Consider the following 14,867-nt stretch of genomic DNA (forward strand, 5'->3'; position numbering starts at 1 on the left):
TTCCAATAATTTTTTTTTCAATATTTCTACGTAACAAAAAACATATAAGTATAAAAGGGGAGTAGCGGAAAAGCAAAAGTAATAAACTGTTATCTTGTGATGTGCTTGACCAGCCCCTGTCAACTAGGACGATACAATACAACTGAGATTATAACAACAAATTTTGAAAAATACATAGAAAAATATTCTATAATAAAATGTTAATAAAAGTGTTCTAAAAATACAATTGCTATCTGGACATTCTAATTGTATAAAAGTTAAAAAGTTAACAAGTTAAAAAGTTTATGAAAAGTTAACAAGTTAAAAATTCTGATTGTATAAAAGCTAAAAATTGTAATTGTAAAAAGTTAAAAATTCAGAGTAGGCCTATAGTAGGTACAATCTAAAAAAATCATGTACATTTGCAAAACTTTTGGTTTATAACAAAATGTGTTTTCCCCCGCCTGTTTGAAATCAAACCTACGATGTTTGCAGCACTATTGCGTCGTCGGTTCCCACTTGTTATTACGCAATACAACACTTTGCGTCAATACGTCGTTGCTTTGCGTTACGCTGCGTCGCTAGTGGGAACCATGCTTTAGTTTTCTGCCTGGTGCGTCAATATGCGGATGTGCGTAAACAAGCTTGATGGTGATTCAAATTTGTCGACAAAACGATTAACGATGTTAATTTCAGAGATGATTCTATTGCACGTCCAGGTTTAAAAAAACATTTTAGAACATTGTGCAACGCGAGGCAGATAACTAACTACTTGCATTAGGCGTGGTTCCCACTCGACGCAAAGCAATGCATTGCGTAATCACAAGTGAGAACCGACGACGCAACATTGCTGCAAAAATCGCAGGTTTGATTTCACGTAGGCAGGGGAAAACACAATTATTGGAAGGGCATTTTCTTACGTTGCGTATGTTACGTTACGTTGCGTCGCAAGTGGGAACCACGCTTTAAAAAGACACACACAATATAGCTTGTGATACTCTGTGACCAAAATCCAAGCGTTGGCTGTTAAAAGGGCCTAGCCTTCGATTGTCATTTGTATAGGCCTATTATAAAACTAATAATGCTTGTATTCGTTGAATGGGAGGAATATTTTCATTTGAACACCTGTCAATCTTTCAAGTCATAAAAATATTTTCCCCATTCAACGAATACAAAACATGTATTATTTGGTATGTTTTTTTTTTTTGTCGTCAACCTTGGTTTTTAAAAACAAAAATATGAAAAACTTGGAATAAATTTACATTGAAAACATTGTTTGTAATGACATCAGCACATCAGCACAATATCCTTGGTAGAGTAATTACTGATACTATTATTATACCATTGTATAAAAGCAATACTGAAATCCGCGATGACAACAACATTGGAGTAACCAAGTAGATTCGTTGCTATTAACACGGAACGTTTGATAAAAGTGTTTTTTTCAATGACGTCATCGCCTTCGCTATAGTCATTAGAGAGAATAGTCTGTTTACATCAATTGATATTATTACTATTTTTAAGCTATCAGAATACATCTAAAATCTATTTTTCTGGCGTATTTACGAATTTTATAAAAAAAAAAAGGATCAATGGTGCTTTTCGCATCACAGATTTAATATTAAAACTTACGATATTCTATTAATAACTAGCATTTTATTTCTCGCACCCTCGCGAGGCCCAACCCAAAATTCCTCGTATTACTACAGGAACACGCAGATTAACTATGAAATATGCGATTTATACATATAGGCCTACTTACTATACGATTGCAGCATAGTATGAAGTAAATTATATTCAGCATATGAAGTACATTATATTCAGCATATGAAGTACATTATATTCAGGATATGAAGTACATTATATTCAGCATATGAAGTACATTATATTCAGCATATGAAGTACATTATATTCAGCATAGGAAGTACATTATATTCAGCATATGAAGTACATTATATTCAGCATGAAGTACATTATTCAGCATATGAAGTACATTATTCAGCATATGAAGTACATTATATTCAGCATATGAAGTACATTATATTCAGCATATGAAGTACATTATATTCAGCATAGGAAGTACATTATATTCAGCATATGAAGTACATTATATTCAGCATATGAAGTACATTATATTCAGCATATGAAGTACATTATATTCAGCATATGAAGTACATTATATTCAGCATATGAAGTACATTATATTCAGCATATGAAGTACATTATATTCAGGATATGAAGTACATTATATTCAGCATATGAAGTACATTATATTCAGCATATGAAGTAGGCCTACATTATATTCAGCATATGAAGTACATTATATTCAGCATATGAAGTACATTATATTCAGCATAGGAAGTACATACATTATATTCAGTTGCGCTGACGTACAGTATTCAATTATATTCAAGCATATTATTTTCGTCAGACAATACATTGTGAATTTATGTTCTTGTACGTATTGTATTCATTTTTTTTATTGAATAATCGAAAACAATATACATTGTTGTTATATTATAATGCTGTCGGGAATATTTCATGTTATATGCGCAGTAGCTTCTTCTGTCATGGCTATTTGATCATAATCAATATAATGGCTATGACATTGAAAGATGCAAAGCATTATAAATTGCAATAACAAAAGTTCTCATCAAGTGGATGCGGCAGTCTACATCGGTTGGAAATCTAATGGTTGATCAAAAACAATTAAATAATGTTTTTGTATAGGAAAGAGAAACTATATATCTGATTCGAAAGATTTAATGATATAAAGATCGTGCTTACTGATATCTTTTTAAATGCGCTGTTTACACAGACGAACGGTAATAAAAATATATAATCTATATGTTATTCCTTATGCCCATTATTCAGGGCCGTCTCGTCTGAAATCTTTAATTTTCCCCATCCACCCCAATTACCCCAAGATCGTCAATTTTTATCTTTGTCATTATATTTAAAGCATCTTTGCGTCGTCTGTTTTAACCTCTCGCTACGGCCATACCATTTACACACAACGCGAAGTGAACGGGCGGTTTCCGCTCAGGACAGATACAGTTACGATTAACGCTCGTCTGTGTAAATAACCTTTAGTGGTCGAGTGGTTTGGTTACTGTGCTCTGATGACATAGGCTCTTTAAAAGGTAAGCAACACTGAGAAGCCCAGAAAATTAAGGTCCGAACTTAAACTAAGGATCCTTTATTTTGCATTTTAATTTGAGGTGAGGCTAGGGCCACTCAAATCCGCCTAATGGGACATCGTCATTTGCCAAATCTACGTCACACATACTCATATGTAGCCTACCGTATATATTTTTATCGTCACTCTCATTAAAAATGACATTTTAAATGTCAATAGTATGACTATCGATGTCTTGAAAAAGAAGACGATTACTGTATTGCAGAAGCAGTTATCAACAGAATTACTTTAAAATAACGTCAAGCAAAATGATTACAATCAATAATTACATTGCAAACAACATAATAACTCTCAATAACTTATCGAGTATATATTTATTATTTATATAAGAGTTTCTACTATATATACATTGGATGACATCTTTCTATTTCTACAAACAAATATTAATTATGATAATAATACGATAATAATAATAATAATACTTTCTAATGTGATTTGCATAAACGTATTTTTGACTATGGAATCGTTTATTATAGGATTGAGCACAACATAATAACATTACGCATCTTTACTATACGAAACATACAGGGAGTGAGGACATATATAAACTATACGTTAAAACAAACAATGAATTTTGTATGGCATAATATGTGAATTTGTGTTCTATTCAACTGTGACAGATTTAAACAATTCTGATACAGATTTTAACAATTGTGACAGATTTGTTAAAACACACCAATAATTACGGAAGATCTCTTTTGTTTTATCCGCAGATTAACGAGAGAGCAATTATATGCGAAAATATTAGATTGAATTATCAATCTAATAATCAATCTTAAGCGTAGTTCCCACACTAGCGACGCAACGCAAGGACGTAACGCAACGCAAGTGAATTGACCAATCACAAGCGATGGCTTATTCGCTTGTGATTGCTAAAGCTTTGTTCCCACTAGAACGTAACGCAAGGACGTAAACGCAACGCAAGCGAATTGACCAATCACAAGCGATGGCTTATTCGCTTGTGATTGCTAACCGTCTATAACTTCGCTTGTCATTGGTTAAAACGCTTGCGTTGCGTTTACGTCCTTGCGTTACGTTCTAGTGGGAACCAAGCTTTACCAAGACTGAAATTTTACATTATATGAACTAAAAATAGCTTACACTGCTTACTAAAATTGTTGAGGTTTCAATCGTATGTTATAGATTTGTTTTTCATTTTAATTTTCAGTAATTTGGTTTATAATGGATCGTCAAATTCTTTCTTTACAAAGATTGAAATCTTAATCTTTTAGATTGAATGTTCATTCTTTTGATGACTGGCGGACAAAGTGATAATCAATCGAATCAACTGAACCAAACCAAACCACTTGGGGTAAGCACTTATTGTTATTGCCAATTGTATATTATTATTATTTTCTACTAACATTAAAAAAATTAAATAAACTGTGTGTAGGCTTATTTGATAAAATAAATGTTGATAATATTTTTGCTACCCTGGTTATAAAATTAGTTTAAAGAAAATTGTCATACCATGGAGAAATAACCTAACTTATTTCTCCATGGGCATACAAAGCTTTGTATTGGTTTGCACTTAAGCACACTGACCCCAGTATTATGATAGATTGAATAACCACTCTACAATGTTGGATCTACAATCATTGCATTTACACGCGCGCGTATGTTTAAGTACCCACTTATGCTCCTGGCAGAAGAGATTATGTGGATAAAATGCTTCACTGAAGCGTATATTAAACTGAGAGTTAAAACGTCATGATCTTTCGTGATTGGCAATTTTAACAAGCCGCACTACAACTACACGAGTCCTTGGTATAAACAGTTGCAAAGCATTTATATCAGATAAAGTTGTGTAATTGCGAACCATGTCAAAATTGTTCTACTCCAGTTACTGCAGTAGAGGCCCACATTTTGCTTTACTCAAACATGTGATTATTAGAAACTGGGTATTCATTAAACTGCAGTAAACAAAAATACAGTTTACGGCAGTAACTGCAGTAGTATGATCTCTAACCAGATTCAAAGAAATACTGAAAAAACAGGAAATACTTAATCTCGTATTAGGCATTGTTAAGATTATTGTAAATATTTTTTTAATGTTGTTCCGGGTTCAATGAATAATTAAAATTGCAAACATTGAATTGACTCAAATATTATATTTAAATCTCATTAACACATCTTGGTCAAAACAAAAGTGGTCGCCGTAATAATATAATTAGAAAGTCAATTTTTTGAAAGAAGACAAGCATTTTTGTTTTTAGCATCTTGCCCATAGAGAACAAAACTATCAGATTGATAAAAATTATTTATGCTTACATTTGATATTGTTCAAGTAAAAATATGAAATAAATTTAAAGTAATGTTTGTTAGAATTTTGTGAAACGGTAAAACAAAAATGATAATCCGTGCAGAGCATATAAACAGCATATATGCAATCAAATACTCTAATTTGTATAAGTAAATGTACGTGAACCATGCGATTTACGTGCGCAGAATTATCAAATCCTAATTATAACTTTGTAAAAATTGCTTAAGGGTTGAGTTTATCTTCTCAATGCTTTGATTAAGTTGATAGTTTAGCTTGATTTAGCTACAGAGTGCAGATTGTGGAGGTTTTTATGAAGAAATTAATTGTTTCTAATCTATTAATGTTGATTTCTAAAACAGTGCACCTAATCAATACAGAATTGCTAACAAAATAATCACATTTTGACATTATGAAATAAATGACATTAATCCTAAACAAAAACGTGATAAACATCCAATATCTTCCTGGAATGACGTCAGAGAATTGGAAAATGTATATACAGTATTACATTCTCTATATTGGTGGACATGTAACACACCTATTTATTATATACAGTAGTTTTCGTATATCACTGACAACTATTCCTTCGATCCTGTTGGTGGTAATTGGTTGGCTGGTACTACTCCGGAAAAAGATCTTTGTAAAACGGAAGATATTGTTTTGCCTGGATTAGGATGTCCGTATTGGACACCAATCGACAATCCCATATTGTGTACACTCCCTACGATTTTTGCGTATGGTTTTTAGTTGTTTTTTAATTGTACACTCCCTTCGCTGTGTGCGTATTTATAATTTCTAGTTGTTTTAATTGTACATTCCATTCGCTGTTTGCGTATAATATAATTTCTAGTTGTTTTAATTGTACACTCCATTCGCTGTTCGCGCATAATATAATTTCTAGTTGTTTTTAATAATGTTCAAGGTCTGCAGAAAACGAACTCATTGTAATGGTTCCACTTACTCTCCTCGCTTTCGGCAGGTCCATTCGATGTTCCCGAAGCAGCAGTACCTGCACTTGACACAAGTCTGAAACCTTTACTTAAAAGCATATCAAAAGCTTGCTCCAGAAACACGTGTTTGAGATAAAAACGACTAGTATATCTAGAGCTTAATCCGCGATCTGGATCCCGGCTTTCATTCAAAGACTCGCCAAACACGTCCCTCGCAATAGAAACCCGTCCACATACTAGAATCCGTAGAATTTTACGAAATTTAACATCCACCAAGCCGTCCCTACCAAAAGCAAAGGTGCCTCGATAACCAAGCGTTAAACAACCCGGTTGAGAGTTTTCCTTGGGCGTAGGCAAAACCTCCGATGGACTTATTCGGTCCGGTTTTTCTGACAATAAAGCAACAAGTTCCGGCAGACGGTAAAATTCTGCTTCAGCTATTAACCTGCTAATGTTTTCAAAACGACTTGGTAGAACTACGGTACTGTTACGCAAATAATCTAATATATATTTAAACAAATCTCCATCACGGTCGATGAAATATTTACCGTTAGCGTCCTTCGCAAGAATCGTTGGATCTCCGAACATTTCAGCAATGACGGAATCGCTATGCTTCGTCAGAGTCGTAAGCGATGTCGCATATTGACGACCGCCGACATTAAGTTCAACGACAGTTGGGGCGATCGACGGCATTGAGGACATTTTTGCTGGTGGTTGAGTGCTGGTCCGTCGACGACTGATTACCACAATAACTAACAGTGGATTTATACCGGCAGTGCAACAACTTATTATCAGGAAATATCCAAAATTGGTGGCGCCCTTGAATATAACATAGAGTTAGTTTTTACCGTATAGTACCATGAATATACATTTCTCGTTTCAGTTTACAATTTCAACGAGACGAAAATAGTCTTGGATTAAACTAATCCCAGTTTGATTCTATCGATCAGTCTTTTAATAATCGCTTTATGCTATTACACAGAAGCAGATGACACGGAGGGCAAATGTTGAGTATTACATCAAACGTTAGTGCGCAATTGAAGTGTTAATATTGGTGTGAAATTGTATTACTTTTGGTTAATTTGACCGGTTAATATTAAAACTCGCTCAAATCATATCCCTATGGAACGCGTTTATGTGATGCTTCGTCCCAGTGGAACGCGTTTATGTGATGCTTTGTCACGTTTGCGTTTGTTGTTATGAATGCATATTGCCAATTCATAGTATCAGGTTAACCAATTTATTGATAGAGGTCTAATTCAATCTCGGAAAATATCAAGGCAGGACAGAAAACTCATATTTCCCTCGTATACTGTGTCAACTATAATATAATGATAGAGGGTGGGGAGGATTTTCTGTTGCATTTAGTTAATTGTTTTTATCTATACAGTTGTGTTATTTTGTTTAAAGGACAAACTTTTGTAATTGTGTCCAAATAATTAATTGTCACCTTTTTTGTTTTGACAATTTGGAATGGATGGAATTAACATTATCCCGTGTGCCTCAGTCCTTGTGGAGTTTTTGATCCCGTCTGACGTGTATCCACTGCCGTGTGGTTCCACTGCCGTGTGGTTGGTTCACTGCCGTGTGGTTCCATTCCCGTGTGGTCCCACTCCCGTGTGGTTCCACTTCCGTGTGGTTCCATTCCTGTGTGTTGTTGCACCACTGTTGAGTGCCTCCACTTAGGAGTCTCATCTCTTCCGTGTGTGAATTAAACTTCATTAAGTCAACAAACGCATTTGAATGTTAAATATAGAAAATCGATTAGTAAATGAAAGACAGTGAAATGTAATCAAAGTAAGAATAATCTTCCATCTTAATTAAAGCAACTGTCTGATGTACTTAAATTGCAAAAGATGACACATCAGGTGTATCAATATTTAGGTGAGGTTAAAGTATAACCAGAGCAAACCAATACATAGACTACCTAGGCCTCTTGGCTACAGGTATCTTAACAGCAATTATGACGCGTGGATCATCCGAACTGTCGCTTGTGATTGGTCAAGCCTGGTTTCTACTGGGACGTAACGCAGGGACGTAGACACAACGCAAGCGAGTTGACCAATCACACGCGACTGTTCGAATAATCCATCGCTTGAGATTGGTCAAATCACTTGTGTTGCGTTACGTCCTTGCGTTGCGACCTAGTGGGAACCAAACTTTACCAACTCACTTGCGTTGCTTACGTCCTTGCGTTGCGTCCAAAGTGGGAACGAAGCTTTATAAATAAATGTGTGATTTTGTCATAATCTATACACAGTTTTTGCCATGTATTTCTCCTTCTCCCCCCACCCCCCTCGTCTTTCATGGCCCATCAGTGACAAGAAGCGTCTTGACACCATCAAATTGAAGCTGAGCATTCTCATCTCTAACACTAATTCCGACTGCAAATACCTGTTCATATTATTATTTTGATACTATCTTTGATTATGATAATTTTAAGCATCTTTCTAATAATTACAGACTCTTTAAAACAAGTCGTTGAATGTCGCCGTTAATAAACATTTCAATGTATTCCTTCGTTTTGCCAGTAGCATCTTTTTTCAAATATGCAATTCGATTCACTAACCAGTTTCAGGTTACTTATTCTCTGTTGTTATTGGTTTTCGGAATCTTTGTTTTTATGATCTATGCCTATTTTATTTGCTTATTTTTCCCCATAATGTTTTCACAATTCTCATGTTACAATGCTTGATGTAAATGTACACGTTTTTATATATGGAACAAATAACAATTTTATTTGCTATAACTAATAATGTTGACTCAATTAAAAAATACTAATCACGAAATAACTCATCATATTCTGGAAAGCCAATAGAAGCAATTAAGCGTATAAGAGTTTTATCAGAATTTAGTTTAAACGCCAACGGGTGCTGAATGCTGAGTCCGCACATAAACCAATTGCGAACATTAAACCTTGTCTACACTATCAAACTTTATGTGACAAAAACATTTGTACCCATATATGGACATGATGATGTCATATCACTACCATATTTGGAAATATCACTGCCATATTTAGGTACATCACACTTTTTTTGTCAAACTAGTTTGATAGTGTAGACAGAGCTTTATGCCGTGAAAATAATGGTTACTTATAAATTAATATTTATTTTTAAAAATCTATTTCTTGGATAGATTAAACACATTCAGTATTGAATCAGCTGATCGTTGAAATGGTTACCTATTTTCTTGTTCCGTTTAATAAATTACCTACCCATCATGGACTAACTCGAGGGAATAACTCGAGGGACTATACTCAATATTGATGCCACATTCCACATTGTTAATGCGTTGACAGTTAATCGCGTTCAATTGATTTCTTTGAATGTGCTCTCTGCGTGCGGTATTTATGTAATATTATTAACTGTCTAAACACAAAACCATCTAAAAGGCGTAGAAATGGAAATGGGCATTCTAGTTAAAATTCTTCCGGACATAGGTAGGGCATAGGCAGGGCATTAATGTCATGTCGCATGTGCAAAAACAGAATGTTCTTGCCGTAAATGTTCGCAATTATATGTATAAGGTATAGAAGGCATTTTGATTCCGGGTTGTGCAATTTATATTTATCCGAATGATCAGCCGGAATGTAATTATGTGCATTCGATTATTACGCGCTATATGCAAGTCGGGTGATGGATTAGTTAATGTACTGTATGCATCCATTCTTTAAATAAAATTATATATTTTTTTTCAATGCATCTTAAATAATCCTTAGACCGAATCTTGTCATACTGCGGGTAATTCTGGATTTTAATTTACACTTTAATATGTAATAAAGTATAAATAAATTGCATATCTATCTGTACTTTCTCAAGCCACCAAAAGTATAGATTACATACGTATAGGCTATTTGTAAGACATCCCTCCCCCTTCTCCACACGGTGCACCGACTTTCACGTACTTCATCGGTACCCCTTCTTTCATTTGAGCATACAGCATCTGATATACGCCATCTATAATAGGCCTAATACTTTAATAACTGATTTCTATTCAGTCCTTTCATTCACTGATCTGATTAAAAAACTCTGAAACTATTAACGTTGGTAAAGATCATAAATTAGCCTAAATCCAAGATCCTTCATTGAATAGTTGATAATGTATAGAGGGCGGAATAGAATTTTTATCTACGCCGGCATGCGCAGTCGAAACGATCGAGAGAGTGAGCCGACATGCGCAGTGGTTATATGACGTGCGCATCGCGTTGCCATGCAAATTATTGTGCGCGCATTAAGGTTCCTACGATACAGAACATAATATCTATTCAGAAAACTATCGACAACTTTCAGAAGTTGTTGTGATATATTTTGTCTATTGTATTAATTAATTCGTTTATTATTATAATGGGTAATAAGTGCAGCGTACTTTGTGGAAGTTATACTGTTGAATCCGCCGTGGTGGACAATCGCGAGAAATTAGAAGAAGAAGATGAAGGAACTGATGTTGATAATCCTATGCAATCGGTGCCAACCGAAAGCGCTGAAGCTGAAGACGACACCAGCAATGTCAATGGTTCCTCAGCAACTGCGTTGGCAGACGTCCCACCAGTAGATGATCTGTCGGATAGGCACGATACGGATAGCAAAGAAAAGAAAAAGAAGACTTCAATTTTCACAAGAGTCCGTCGGTCAATCAGGTCACGGAGAAGAACCATGGCCGAGGTTAGAGATGTATATGAAGTGAAAGACTGCAATGATGGTGGAGAGACACCTGCTGTCAAACAAGACGTAGACGTACCACTACCGGTTGAAGCCGAGGCGGCAGATTCAAATGAAAGGTTATATTAAATGTGTTTAGTTTCTAAGTAGGCCTAGGCTATGCCCAGATGTATAAGACGAATGGGATTTATTGACACGGGCTGTATAGTCACGCATTAATACTTGGCAATTATGATTAGTGTAGAATTGTAGGAATAGGGTTAGGCTAGTAGCGTGTGCTAGGGTCCAGGCCTACGAGCAGTATAATTCTTGAGGAGACGATCGAATCTAGCCTACCATAACATCTTTGATTTGATTAAAATACAGTACGCCCTTTATAACATTAAACTAAAGTTCATACTGACATCAAGTTGAAATTTGTCGATTGTAAATTGCTCTTTTTAATAATTAATTATTAATTATTTTCTAAATTTAGTATAAAAGAGGATAACGAAGAGGTGAAAGAAGAGATGAAATGCGAAGATCTGGAAGAGCAAAATGTTCTGTAAGGCCTAAACTATTTTCATTAAAATTTAAAAAAATTGATAATTATGATTAAATTATTAGGCCTAATATTTTATTTATTAAAGACCTCAATTTTAAATTCTTGTTTTTTTAATATATTAGTGAGCTGCCTGTCCCTGAACTCCCGAATAATGAACTTGCTGTCGTAGAAGAATCGTCGGAGGAGGGCGACAAACATAGTGTGAACTCAGATTTAGACGTTGAAGAATACAAAATGGTTCAAGAAGGCAATAGGAAATTGGGTACAGTTTATAAACAACATTTTCTGTGTTTAGACTGTTTATATTTTTTAAACTATTTATCTTATAAACATTTTTTTCTCGTTCACAGATGAACTTTCTGACAGATATATCTTACCGACCGATGTTCCTACTCGTGTAATCAGAAGGTATTGTAATAATCATCGTCTTTATTAAATCATCATCATCATGATTTGTTATCATCTCTTATCATTGATAATAATTATATTGTTTATAATTTTATTCAGCAATGTCGAAGACTTGTCTGTGGACAGCAGACTTACTACACGTCGTCGTCGACCGCCATCGCGGTTCGGCATTAAGGACGAACTACTTTTATCCTACAGAGACGTGAACAGGGAGATGCCATCTGCGTTTTCTACAATGGCACAGGCAGATAATGACAGTGAACTGATGGAAGAAATTGGAATGCTTAATCGGTACCGCCAAGTAAGTAATTAGAAAATAATAAGTAAGAAACAAACAAATACTTCATTATAAAGTTGACGATAATATAATGTATAATGTTTCTATTTTATAGCTAAAGCTAAAAGACAATATGAACGAGATGGCAAAAAGACGAGAACGTAACAGACGATTGAAATTACGAATGAAGCAACAACACAACCAAACATTAATGGAACCAAAGGGTGTGTTGGAAGATGTTTTAGAGTCGGTGGACGAGGAGGAGTAGTGGGAGGGGGTCCGGTAGTGGAGTGGTGGAGGCTTAAGTTTTGAAAGAGACAGACCAGATGGAACTATCAGCAAGAATAGGTGACCAGGACGCTGAGCATAGATTGGGATACTGGGGCAGTCAAATAAACTAGTGAAGATGTTTTAGAGTCGGTGGACGAGGAGGAGTAGTGGGAGGTGGTCGGGTAGTGGAGTGGTGGAGGCTTAAGTTTTGAAAGAGACAGACCAGATGGAACTAACAGCAAGGATAGGTGACCAGGACGCCGAACATATATTGGGATACTGGGGCAGTCACATAAACTAGTAAAGAAAGTCAAATGACGACGAGTATTATTCACCAGCGTCTTCTACTTTAGGTAAGTGCTCACGTTAGTCAGCCCAGTCACGTGGCCGACTTTGATGTGTAATGTGAACACCCCTAGTTATACCGTTTATAATAGGCATCTCTTTGAATACTACAGGAGTAAACGGATTTCTCTTTTCTTTTTTCATTTTTAGGTTTGTGTTTGTTGTAATGGATCATGAAATGGATGATATAACATTAATGGTTTTAATACCGCATGGCACATGTCGTAGGCCTACCTAACTTGTACAATAGACTGCATGATACGAAACAGAATTGAATTACATTGTGTATTGGTCTTTGTATTCATAAGATGATGATGTCATAATGCATTGCGGTAAATGATCGGATACGAATTTCATTGCTGAGAATATACGAATAATATATATATATATAAATATGATGAAAATAAAGTGAGCCGTTTTTTAAACAAATGATTTATCTGGCATTGTCTTTGTTTGTTGAAGTTATAGAATTTTAAAAATAATATACTATTTTTATTTCCTGTATTTTTAAATGTGTGTGAAATAGTTCATAGATAACAAATCAATTACGTGAACATTCACAAAATGATTACGTCACAAAGTTGATGACGTAGTGCCACATGCCGGTTCACTGTTTAAAGTTAAGTTGTTCTCACGGATTTATTGAAATGGAGTCTCAGTAACTTAGTAACCTAATATAGCGACCTTTCGTTGTTAAGCGAATACGCAGCTATTAAGTCTAACGGTCATTCTGTGCATGCTCATGTTTCTGAACGTAAATGACTTTTAGACTCGACAACTCCGTAGTCAAAGTTCATCGCGTGCGCGTCGTGAAAACGAAAGATTATCGCTATTAGCACATATTCTCTCAAAACTTAACACTAACATTAGCGCAAGATTAATCATTGATTTACAATGTACATCTATATTTCAACTAAATGTGACGACCCACACAGGTCGTTGCTTATACTAAACTGGCCTCAGTTCAAACTAACAGCCATCGCCATTATTTGGAAATCACATTTGCACGTAGGCAAACAAACGGCTGCCGTTCATTCAATTACAAATTATGTATATAGCCTAAATTATAATATATAGCCTAAATTATATACTGTATAGCCTAAATTATATATAGCCTAAATTCAACCCTGAAGTTAACTCGTTTAAATATATTTATACTTATTGTTCTCATTGCTTCTCCTAATTGAATACATCTTCTAAATATTATTTTGATAATGACCATCACTGTTTATGCCTCAACCGAAAATATTTAAGTTGGCGAATGTAGTTATACGTTTTAAAAACAAGTGTTAGGATTTATTATGATGACGTCACAGTTGAAGTTTTCGTTTTCGACTAATTGCTATTTATTGTGTCTCTAGCCGCACTGACGGTTTCGATTGGACTGAGGATGTTATGGATTGCCAACAACGTTATGGATTCAATATTAATATAAATCACATTCATATATAATCGTATTAGGCCTACTCTGTTTATTATAGGCTAGATACATACCAATACCGGATTCGAAAAAAAACGTTTAGAATTTGTTTATATAATTAGCAATATGCCCTAATAAATGTATACTTTGAAATTTGTTTTTCAAATATAAATACGCCCTAAATACAATTTTAGATTTGTTTTTCTTTATAGAAATACACTATAAATGTTACTGTGGATTGTTTTAATCGAATTCCAATTTAACAAAAAAATAATCAAACCAGGTGAAAATCAACCAACTGATATCACTCCTAACGAATTCTTTATGACATGCATGTACGCGTAATGATGTGTGATGTGCCCAAATATGGTAGTGATATACCCAAATATGGTAGTTAAAATGCTTACACATGTTGTTGTCACATAAAGTTTGATAGTGTAGACAGAGCATTGCTTCAGCCAAAAAAGTACAAGTTTAAAATACTATTACCAAAAATGACAATTTCAAACAAAGTGTGTTTTTTTGTGTTTAAAATTAAATTAAATCTTGAT

At 34.7% G+C, this 14,867-nt stretch overlaps 2 protein-coding genes across 2 annotated transcripts; one reads left to right on the forward strand and one right to left on the reverse strand.

Annotated features, from left to right (window-relative positions):
- Positions 1-3,486: 3,486 nt before the first annotated feature.
- LOC140050229 (BTB/POZ domain-containing protein KCTD16-like) lies at positions 3,487-7,131 on the reverse strand. The gene has a single exon (XM_072095335.1). It carries the CDS (start codon positions 7,091-7,093, stop codon positions 6,359-6,361), a length of 735 nt encoding a protein of 244 aa, XP_071951436.1. The 5' UTR covers positions 7,094-7,131; the 3' UTR covers positions 3,487-6,358.
- Positions 7,132-10,589: 3,458 nt separating this feature from the next.
- On the forward strand, positions 10,590-13,304 carry LOC140049895 (uncharacterized). The gene is made up of 7 exons (XM_072094848.1): positions 10,590-11,171; positions 11,528-11,596; positions 11,719-11,858; positions 11,947-12,004; positions 12,104-12,305; positions 12,397-12,904; positions 13,047-13,304. Exons 1-6 carry the CDS (start codon positions 10,738-10,740, stop codon positions 12,547-12,549), a joined length of 1,056 nt encoding a protein of 351 aa, XP_071950949.1. The 5' UTR covers positions 10,590-10,737; the 3' UTR covers positions 12,550-12,904; positions 13,047-13,304.
- The last annotated feature ends 1,563 nt before the right edge of the window (positions 13,305-14,867 follow it).

The sequence above is a fragment of the Antedon mediterranea genome, chromosome 5 (assembly GCF_964355755.1).
Source record: "Antedon mediterranea chromosome 5, ecAntMedi1.1, whole genome shotgun sequence".
In the NCBI taxonomy this organism is placed as follows: Eukaryota; Metazoa; Echinodermata; class Crinoidea; order Comatulida; family Antedonidae; genus Antedon; species Antedon mediterranea.